General features: G+C 33.7%; 1 protein-coding gene across 1 annotated transcript in view; it reads right to left on the bottom strand.

The window, feature by feature from the left end:
- The window catches only part of LOC102802305 (EF-hand calcium-binding domain-containing protein 6-like), a 34093-nt gene that overhangs the window by 17254 nt on the left and 4554 nt on the right, over window positions 1-12285 (bottom strand). The window contains exons 3-9 of the mRNA XM_006816174.3: window positions 6339-6451; window positions 5395-5621; window positions 3459-3781; window positions 2800-2927; window positions 1447-1595; window positions 608-718; window positions 362-482 (exon numbers count right to left, since the gene is read on the bottom strand). Coding sequence (XP_006816237.1) covers window positions 362-482; window positions 608-718; window positions 1447-1595; window positions 2800-2927; window positions 3459-3781; window positions 5395-5621; window positions 6339-6451 — 1172 coding nt within the window. The remainder of the gene's footprint in view (window positions 1-361; window positions 483-607; window positions 719-1446; window positions 1596-2799; window positions 2928-3458; window positions 3782-5394; window positions 5622-6338; window positions 6452-12285) is intronic.

A 12285-nucleotide genomic window follows, 5' to 3' on the forward strand; every position in this document is an offset into this window, starting at 1 on the left:
ATATATTGGTATCTAAGCTTTTATTTTCCAGTACAAAAAGTATTAATGATATTTTTGAATTTTACATAATTTTTTTAAATGCAAATGCCAATCAATTTGGTCTAAAGGTTGATAAATTACAACTTTCCTTTGCCTATATTATTATATAAGGTATTTTTTTCAAGCAGTTCAATCTATTTAGGAACTCTCGCTCTCATTCAGTGCTTTTGATTTAATTCCAACGTCAAATTTAGCAATGAAATGAGTCAAAAATGTACCAGTTATATTAAAAAGGATGGTGAATTTTTCATGCCTCATTTCTCCCATCCACTTTCCTATCACTTCCATCCCCATGGCCGTGAGATGAAGACATTGTACTTACATCGTCAAACGATAAAAATGCTTGTTTCAGCGATGGATACATATTGATCACATGCCTGTGAAGAAGTTTCAGAATTTCATTTGGTTGGATCTTTTTGTCACTTTCACGAATTGGATTCACTCTAAAAATAAAAAAATAAATTAAAAACATAATAAGAAACAGAGAGAGAGGAAATATATTGCATTCTTTAACAATCTGCTCCCTGCCAAATGAAATTGGTAGTGAGATAGTTTGGTGTTTACATACTTGTGATTCCATTTAATTGGAATGGTTTGTCCATTGCCTTCAATTCTGGGATCTTGAAACTTTTCCAGAAAGTGTTCCCATGGTATTTTGTGAGATGCTTTGAAACCAAATCTGAAATAACAACAACAAATAAAGTTATACATGTTACAAATCCTGAAAAATTAAATTACTAATTTAAAATAACAGTAAACGACCATTCCTGCAATATTTCAAGTGACTGTGAACATAATTGGATAGTGAAAACACTCCTTATAGTTGTACTGAGATTGTTGCTGTATTGATTTAATTAATTTGAGAATATTACTTGACAGTATGAATATACGCTGCAGGAATATTTAAAACATTTGCAAATTACTGTAATAAAGTAGGAATAAATCTTTGTTATTGATCCAGGCATGGAGAAACACTACTCAAACTTACTAGTGTATGAACAATATTTGAACATGTAGTACATAATTAATGTGAATAACTTCAGACAATCAAATATTTCAAATAATAGTTTTGTGACCTCATGCAGTGAATGATGTCAGAGTGAACTTAAACACTTAATTACAACATTACACATACATTTACAAACATTATGCGTACTAATCCCAAGATTGAAAATCTGAACCATAAGTAAAAGCTAGTAAGTAATTGTACCTAGTTTAAAATCCCATCCAAGCATTCCTGAGGAAGAGAGCAAACAAACAAACAGATGGATGGATGGACAGACGGTCAGACAGACAAACCCACAGATGGACACACACATATAAAAAAAAAGGACACCAATCCACCATGTAAATATTATGTTTTTTTATGATACATCAATACTGCAAGTAACACTGTTGAATTCTTACCTGTCCATAAGCTGTGAAAACAACTGATCTGACATCGGCAGAGTAAAATTAATTAAAATAGTCTTCAAATCATCAATTGAAATATAACCATCTCTTTTGTAGTCAAACGCCATAAATGCTTTCTTTAGATTCACATAGTTGTCTTTTAACTGCAAAAAGAGATAACAAAAGAATAATGTAAAACAGATTAATACCTGAGTGTAGCCTCTATAAGGGAAGTGACCGAAATCAAACTGGTCGGTTTCCTGTAGGGCCCCGCCAATGCCCCAACCGGCACGACATGGCCCTGCAATACCGTAGTTTCCCCGGAACGGGGCTTTTCCAGGAGTAGTGATTCACACATGAATGTCCATACATGTGGTCGGCGGTACGAACGACAACAATTCAGGAGAACGAAATATTCACAACAAACACAATGGTACAATTACATAGTACGCCGTGAGTTGGGAGTACAATATTGGTGTGATATAGAATGAGTAATTTTATTTATTTTTTCAATCGTGAAACTTAAATTCAGCATTTCGAAGTTTAGCAGAGCATTGCCCAGTACCAATCTTGCCTAGACTAGAGGTCAGACATGGGTCAAATTGCATGAATATATTAAAATATGAAGATGCGCTAGTCGTTGAAAACATCGCAGCGAATGTAGCGAATACATCACCCGTTGTTAAAAGTGGTACCAGTACTCCTTTTCAGGGACTTGTAAAAAGTCAGTCGTTTTTCGAAAGGTGAGAACATGTGAACAATATGATTATAATCACAAACAATGAGCGCCGGTTTACCCCGGTTAACCCCAGGTAAATGCATGTGTTGGTGACCTTCATGCAGCCAAGGAGCTTATCCTGACTTCCCAGGTGCTGGTGGAGCCCCGCGAGACACTGATCAGTTTACCCCAGGTAAGTGCCTGTGTTGGCGACCTTCATGCAGCCAAGGAGCTTATCCTGAATTCCCAGGTGCTGGTGGAGCCCCGCGGGACACTGATCAGTTTACCCCAGGTAAGTGCCTGTGTTGGTGACCTTCATGCAGCCAAGGAGCTTATCCTGACTTCCCGGGTGCTGGTGGAGCCCTGCGGGACACTGATCAGTTTGGTTTTGGTCACTTCCCTAAAGCTTCTGTACCTAAAATGTTGCTGCTTATTTTTTTTTTTCCATGAACATATTTTGGCCTCTCATTACTGCTATTAGGATATGTTAACCTAATGGAAATTGACTTGCTTTGCACAGACCCTTGTCCAATGGCTTCAGTGACACATGTCACCCACACCTAATGGGTTTACAGACTCATGTCATCCAAGTCTAATGGTCTGTTCACACAGACCCATGTCTGAAGGCTTATTTGAATACAAGTACCAACCCTTTTTCTAAGTTCATGTTCAATTTGTGAAAAGGTCATGCCTTTGACAACATCATCCGTTCTGTTCATGGTAGCTGCCTTCTCAACTTGTTTGTTTTTATCTTCATATACTTGCCGCCAGGTCATCGCTAACAGAGAAAAGATAGACATCAAATGAATAGATATTGGCAGACACAATTATCAGTTTGTATCAAGGTTTGGAATGCAGAACATCCACCCACCCCTATGCACAATTGTTTTATTTTTTTGTGATAAAGTGTATTATTAAAAATAAAAGAAAATTAAATTTTATTTTGAGCTGAACCAATCGCTGTGTTTTATTTCTAAATGTGAAAGGGTCTAAATTAAAACCCAGTGAGTAAGCAAAGTTAATCAGTAAATGTACTGTTTACAAAACTATGATGCAGCATGATATACTGTAGAATACTTTATTTTAGCTGGAAATCATTTTCGCTGAAAAGAGATTTTGGGTGTTTTGTATGGAATTTATTTTTACTGATTTTAAAAAGTTGAATGTAAAATATAGAAAAAAAGGTATATTCACTGAATTTTATTTTCACTGAATCATTTCTTCAGCGAAAATAGCGAAAATTAATTTCAAAGCAAAAATAAAGTATTTTACAGTACACATATAAAACCTAATGATTATTTGACATTACCTAGTTTAGTTGTGTCTGGTTGAGATTTCTCATTTTTTTGAACATTAATGCCAAGTCTTCTTAGAAAGTCATTGTAATTGACGATACCAGTGTGGTTGAAGTCATATCGACCCCAAAGCCGTTCAAACTGATTATCCGACAAACGAAAGCAGTAATTTTCAATGACTTTTCTCATCTCATGGCGTTGTATACGACCATCTCGGTTATAATCAAACAGACGAAACGCTTTGATGACGTTCTTGAGATTAGTACCGATGCGTTCTTTTAACAGACGTTCGATGTGATCAACTCCCATCTCTTGTGGTGATCTAGTATATTGGTATCTGAATAATAATATACAATATTCATAATATGCAACCAGGCTGAATGATCTTACCGTGAATAAAAATGTTGTGCATAATTCACTACTATGACAATCTTTAAATTTTCTGTTTTTGTAGGCCAATCAAACCCTAAAAAAAATGATGGCCGCTGCATTGGAGAAATTGAATGTAATAAATGAATTCACTTAAGGTAGAGATGCAGGTTCGTGGGCACTTGGGAGTGAAATTTTTTTTTTTTGCTTTTTATTATTTAAACAGTCTTGGCTATAGACTGTTAAAATTTTTTACAATTGTGAATAGTGGAACAACGATTTAAAAAAACGATTTTAAAATATAGATAACAGGTGAAAACAGTGTTACAACAATCGTACAGACAACTAGCCTGGGTGGTAATTTATGCATAAACTTGAAGTAGTGAAATTTGAGCTGCCGCCCTGCAAAATTGACAACTGGTAGACAGTTTTCAAGACTTTTTCTTCATAGTAAACAGATGTACCCATAAACTAATTTTGACAGGAAACAGTAGCATGGTTTAGAAGCTAATGTTTTTAAATCACTTTTGACCAAAAAAGCACATTTTTGTGCATATTTCAAACTACAGTGTCCATAAAAAAAAAAATACTAACAAAATTTTAAAATTCATACAATAAGTTTTCCAAAAATATAAGTTTTGTGGACAAGGGAGGTCATCTTGGTTTCTTAATTAACTAATTAAAATACCTGTCAGGTAAACTGCATCTCTACCTTAAATTAATTTGTATTTATTTATTTATTTTCTGTATTTTACAGCCTTACAACACACAGAAGGCAGAGGTAACTTACCATCATAAACTAGTTAATACATAAATGTTACATGTAATTATTTATAAATTCATACAGTACAAGGTACATAAATCACCACTTCAATGCTAAACGAACACAGGTATATTACACATTTTAATCTTAAAGTGTAAAAACAATTACATATATTTTATAGCCTACTATTATTATTATTATGTTTAGAGTAATGAATTTCAGTGTGATGGTCAATGCAGCATGGTTGTCATGGTAACCTGTGCAAATCAGAGCGTGTACAGTGATCAAAAGTAATCCGTTTTGTAGACGGCAGTTTGATGAGAAGACCGACAGGATGTTGTGATGTTGAGTGAATTGAAAATTCTATTACTGCAGTTTCTAATGTTTCATTATCTTTTTACAAATGAGGATATAAGAAGGCAGCATAAACTAGTTTTATTTAAAACTCATCACACAACACACAGTGTATAGGCATACTCCTCTAGATAGAAAACTTGGTACACTATAATTTACATTATGAGAATGGTTACATGCATTAGTAATCCAAACATTCACCAACACAAATATGGAAAACAATCCAATTTACTTTTTTTTTTTTCTACTTTTATTTGCTTGTTAGTTTTTATTTTCCTGTGTGTATTTTTATTCTCACTTTAATTGTTTGTTTGTCTTTATTCACATCTGTATTGCATTTTAGTCAGAATCCTAATAGGGATACAAACGCAATAAAGATAGTTATTAATATCAGTCAAGATTTTCACTTATAATTGCACATACTCCCTACCCTGTTATCATGTATTCTACATGGACATATTTACCTGTGTCCAGAACTCATCCATTTAGTCTCCTTAGAACCAGATGACCCTTGTCCGTATCGGTCAAGAAACATGCAGTAACTGACAGTTCCATTGGGATTGGTTGGAACTTTAGCCATAACTGCTTCAAACTGGTCTGCTGTGAATGGCATTACAAACATTTCTAGAACTCTGCGTAGTTCACCCTTGGTGATGGTCAGGCTTTGATCTATGTCATAATTCTGGAATGCCTAGTTAAAAAAATAAATAAATAAATATGCAATGAATAGACGACTTTCCATTGAACTGTGAGAACTTATGTATTGCGTGAAAGGTGTGGACGTCTGACGCAAAAAACGAATGACTTGATTTTGAACTTGAATTGTTTTTTTTTTTATATCTCAAAGTCAAAAGGCCGATTTTTGTCAGGGAAATATTGCATTTATATACCTTTACTTCATCAAAATAGATCATCATCGAATGTGTACAGCACATTATTGAGAACGAAAATACCCTAAAAATACTTTCTCGGTTGCCGAATCTCTAGTGATGTTTGACGTCACAATGTTTCAATGTTATTTTGATTTATTTCTCATACTTTCTCAGACTTTGTGAAAATGACAACAGTTGTGATAGGGTTATAAAAAACATGTTGTTAAACATATCACATTTCCTGCCATGGTGACAGTGAACAGTAAATAAAAGAAGACACAGTGATTATAAAATTGATTGGCTACTTTATAATGAAAAGTACACTCACTTTAACAAAAAATATACCTTCAATTTTATAACATTTCTAATCTTCAAAATTACTTACTGTGACCTATTGCAATAAAGAATTTGTGGTTGTGTTTTGGTTTTCTCCATTCTTACAATAGCATTGTAATCACAAATTACAATTTGCAAAAAAATAAACAAGAAGATTACATTTCAATCAAGGTATGTTTGTTTGTATAATAATTACTCACCTGTTTAAGGTCATAATAGTTGGACTGTATTTTATCTCTTAACATTTGTTCCAGTTCAATGATGCTTAGACTAGCATTGGCAGTGTAGGTACTTAGTGAGGATGGCAAAGAAGCTGAAAGTAAAATACATTTATTGACAAATAACTGAACAAGTTGTAATCCATATTATACATGAACTTTATAATTACACCAGATCTTGAGACTGTAGCTACAATTTAAACATTGGTTATTGTCCATTTATAGAATTTTAAATATTCAAACCAAAAAGATTGCCTAGATGTTCTACCAGTTTGTATCTTTGTGCCCTATAATAATATAGATATTCCAGAAATTTTATCAAATTTGGTCTTGATTTTCTCTGAGCTTGAACCTAAACCCGTAATACATACATCAAGTGAGTGGTGGACTACTTGACATACTTAAATAAACAAATTAATTAAATTTATGCCACTATAATATTCCCATTACAATCCATGTCAGAGTGATTTATAGCCTCACAATGGATTGGTGCATACATTATAAAGTTATATTTAAATTTCATGAAATTATATCAATATGCTTCTTTGCAGTTTCAATACTTTTTGGAAAAATTTATTTTTAATTTATTGTAATACTTTACAATTAAATGTAGTGGATCAACCTGACTGGTAGCAATGAGTAGACATCCTAATTAGTGCTTAAAACATTTACAGCATTGATAACAATATATACACACTTAGAACCCAAGGTTTTCAATAGTTTGAACTATAAAAAGTACATTTTATCTCTCAATATCAACATAACAGAGTCCAGAAAGAACATTCATGGTTGAATTGTTAATATTGCTGTTAACTCTTCTAAATTACAAAAACATTTATTTTTTTCATCATGAATTCCATTGAACACAATTTAGAAATAAGTAGACTACTACATTTAAAGACTACTTGACATTTAGACATTTAATATGACTGACGGATGGACAGACATTTGATATGACTGACGGATGGACAGACATTTAATATGACTGACGGATGGACAGACATTTAATATGACTGACGGATGGACAGACATTTAATATGACTGACGGATGGACAGACATTTAATATGACTGACGGATGGACAGACATTTGATATGACTGACGGATGGACAGACATTTAATATGACTGACGGATGGACAGACATTTAATATGACTGACGGATGGACAGACATTTAATATGACTGACGGATGGACAGACATTTAATATGACTGACGGATGGACAGACATGACGGATGGACAGACATTTAATATGACTGACGGATGGACAGACATTTAATATGACTGACGGATGGACAGACATTTAATATGACTGACGGATGGACAGACATTTAATATGACTGACGGATGGACAGACATTTAATATGACTGACGGATGGACAGACATTTAATATGACTGACGGATGGACAGACATTTAATATGACTGACGGATGGACAGACATTTGATATGACTGACTGATGGACAGACATTTAATATGACTGACGGATGGACAGACATTTAATATGACTGACTGATGGACAGACATTTAATATGACTGACGGATGGACAGACATTTAATATGACTGACGGATGGACAGACATTTAATATGACTGACGGATGGACAGACATTTAATATGACTGACGGATGGACAGACATTTAATATGACTGACGGATGGACAGACATTTAATATGACTGACGGATGGACAGACATTTAATATGACTGACGGATGGACAGACATTTAATATGACTGACGGATGGACAGACATTTAATATGACTGACTGATGGACAGACATTTAATATGACTGACGGATGGACAGACATTTAATATGACTGACGGATGGACAGACATTTGATATGACTGACGGATGGACAGACATTTAATATGACTGACTGATGGACAGACATTTAATATGACTGACGGATGGACAGACATTTAATATGACTGACGGATGGACAGACATTTAATATGACTGACGGATGGACAGACATTTAATATGACTGACGGATGGACAGACATTTAATATGACTGACGGATGGACAGACATTTAATATGACTGACGGATGGACAGACATTTAATATGACTGACGGATGGACAGACATTTAATATGACTGACGGATGGACAGACATTTAATATGACTGACGGATGGACAGACATTTAATATGACTGACGGATGGACAGACATTTAATATGACTGACGGATGGACAGACATTTAATATGACTGACGGATGGACAGACATTTAATATGACTGACGGATGGACAGACATTTAATATGACTGACGGATGGACAGACATTTAATATGACTGACGGATGGACAGACATTTAATATGACTGACGGATGGACAGACATTTGAACAGACAAGCTGGTAGGCTGATTGGTGATTGTTTTTGGGTGTTGCCATGGTAATGGTACGACAGAAAGAAAAACAAAATAGTAACTTCAGGCACACACTCAAGCAAATTAGAATGAGAAATGTCAAAGATTTTAGGACAAAACTATTTTTCTAGAGTGCAGGTGTGACCTAGTGGTAAAGTTAGACCAATATTGGCCCACCCCTCCAAAAAAATCACAGAAAAGTTAAAAAGCCTTTCCTAACGGAAAGTTACCCAAACTTTAAAGAGAAATGAAAAAAGATATCAAAAAATAGTAACTTTGGGCCCAAACTCAAGTTGACTTGAATGAAATACGTCTGAGGTTTTTATTCCAAGATTTGTAGGAGGAGATACATTCAGTGCGAAGATATTAAAAAAATGTTTTTTTTTGGATGTTGCCAGATTTCACCACCCAACAAGAGTGAAGGTGTGACTTGCCTGCCCAACCCAAAAAATCACAGATGAGTTAATACGTAAAGAAGTGACAGACACACACACACAAACAAAAATGATTCTAAGGGCAATCCTAGCAGAGTAGATCAACAACCGACTTAAAGACAAACAAAATCATAGAGAAACAGATAAGGAGATCACAAGGGAATACAGTTACATTGTATGCAAGGAAGAATATAGAATTGGAATTCATAACCCAGTGTCCCCCAAAACATTACACATTTCAAAAACTGCATTAAAGAAAAATCAGAATTCCTGTTAATACAGAAACAAAAATAGGAAATCAACAGGTGGTTGTTATGGCAGCCATAATAATCTGAACCCATTTTTAATATTTTAACCTAATCATAAGTAGCCAGATAAAATTAGAATGCATATATTGAACTTATTTGTAAGTCCATGAATTTGATTGAATGCATACAAAGCTGTGTGTTTAATAATAGTACAGTCACTAGTAGTTAAGCCAGTATAACAACATACAGGTACACTTCAATGAGTCTTGTCGGTTTCTATAACCCATCGTTGATAGCGTGACCTGTCATGACCTTTGACAAGGGTACCTGCAAAATTCTATTGTCCCTAACCATACAAACACACAACATCTAACGCAAAATGGGACAACAAAAGAACTTTAATCGTGTTGTGATCTATGCTTCACTAAAAAGCATTATAGTGTATTATTATTAGACTTATTACCTGTTGGAAACGAATGGGACACAAAACACAACAGTTGACTAAAAGGGAAAACATTAAAGTTACTAGTACTAGTATGTTTAATAAATGGGAATTGTAGCTTTGAAAGGAGAGTGATGGTATGAGTGGTTACCAAGGAAGGAATTTTTACATACAAGTACACACACAGGGGAATATCTTTGACCTTGTCTACGTACATGATGTATCACAAAACAACCACTCTGATCTATTTACCTTTCTTAGTATAATTCGTAAGTAAAGTTGTCAAAGTAAAGTACAACATAAATTATAATAATGTGTGAGTCATCAAAATAGTTTGTAAGAACATTTCGTTTTTTCTAATGATGTATAATTTCCAAGTTAGCAAATAACCATCCAAAAAAAGTCAATTTTATCATATATTTCACATTGGCACTATGGAAAAGACATTTCTACATTTATACAAATTGACATCTTCTTAACACCAGTTTGCTTTATTATATGTTTTGTGTGAATGGACTTTAGTTTTAGGTTAAATAAGTTAGAGACTTAAATGTCTATTTCTAATGGAGCAAATAATGTATGTGCAGTCTTAAATTAATTAAATTAATATTAAATTAATATTTTTGATAAGCTATGTGTGAAAACTGAGCTTAAAATAGTAAATACTTGCATTGTTATTTAAATTTTTTAACAGTACACTGTTGAATATTAAATTTATTCCATTTTTATCCTCACCATGGCAATCCATTTTAAGAGAAACAAATAAAAATTGAAAGAAGTTTAAATAACATAAAACAACCGTTCAATGACGACAGACTTACATATTAACAATCTGCCTGTTGACACATGACCTTTTGTTACAATAATTGGATTATTAATTTACACCAAGCAGCTTACCAACACCACTTTATTACCAGTCATTTGTCATTTTAAAAAAAAGTCTTATTAATCATGGTTGCATGTTTCCAAGCTTTACTTGAGTACTTAGTGTAGCAACAGTTTCAATTGACTTACAGTAGAAATGTTATTACAATCGTATTCGTTATTAGGTAGGGCATCAGAGACAGTGATGATTTGCTATTTTTGTGGGCTGACAAAACTAAAGAAATGAATTAATTCTGGAGATATTTTATTTGTTTTCAACTCAATAGTGGTACTTCTTTACAACCACATGATGTATGAAAGCATTTTGTCATCACCGTGGTACACACACACTGTAACGTGTTCACTGCTTAAATTACTGTGTATGCTTTGCACTAATTGTCAGATCACGTACTTCACACCCGTGATAGGGAGGGTAAAATAAACATAGCATTCCAATTGTACGAAGTGAAGTACAATAGATTCTGACAATAAACACACAGTGTTGCAAACTATGACAATGTCCAATAGACAAATGGTTTCTAAGGCAGATTATAACATGTGAGAACACATATAATGAATTACAGTACAAATCAAAGAAATAAATACAGGTTTGATGGGCTCTGTATATGATGTGTCTATCACACTACTATTTGATTTGAAATCCTGAAAAATTAAGTTGTTTCTTTCAGATACCATTTTTTTATAGGCACGGAAAGCAATTCATCAAATTTTAGTCAAAGAAACAAACATGGATATCATACTTTTATTAGTTTGATTTCAAAATTAAAATGTTTACCAAAAAAAAAAAAATACTGGTACTGATGGTTAAGATTGTTATCGAATGTTCCACTTTTAAGTTTTATTTTGTAAAAGGTTCTAAAAAAGGTTAACTTTGACAGTCAAAGGTTAAATACATCACCTGCTTATGTTATTTTTTTTCTATATATTTTGCTCATTGGAGGCTTTCAGCTGGTAATGTACTCAACTCTGTACAATTATCTATGCCTCTGTGAGTGTGTAACATTCACTATCAGGAGGCCATGGCTGTTTAAAGCATACTTATTGAGAAGAACAAAGACAATGTCAAGGTGTGTTGTTTTATCCAAAGGGACACAACATGTGATGTTGTCTAGGAATTTTGTGTGTGTGGAAGGGGAGAGGGATCAGCAAGCCACAATCCCCCCCCAACATAAAACAAGATTCAACATTATACTGACTCTGTTTGAAAAAATACATTGAATTAATCTTGCATGCTTTATATTTTTCATTCCTTGAAATGTAGGAAAAAACACAAACTGCACTTTGTATGCTAACACAGTACACAACATGTGTATTTTTATTTTTATTAAAAAAAAATGGAAAATAAATAATTTATTTTCTTTTCTAATTAAACATATATAAAATTATTTGTCAACACATTTCAATCACTCCCATAACTTGTCTCAGTGCTTTTAGTAGAGCTATTTTCACTCTCCAGCCTTTCATGCAAGGTCTGATACACCAAGCTTTGACATGTGCTATTTACACTCTCCAGCCTTTCATGCAAGGTCTGATACACCAAGCTTTGACATGTGCTA

The sequence above is a fragment of the Saccoglossus kowalevskii genome, chromosome 12 (assembly GCF_978046115.1).
Source record: "Saccoglossus kowalevskii chromosome 12, keSacKowa6.1, whole genome shotgun sequence".
Lineage (NCBI taxonomy): Eukaryota > Metazoa > Hemichordata > Enteropneusta > Harrimaniidae > Saccoglossus > Saccoglossus kowalevskii.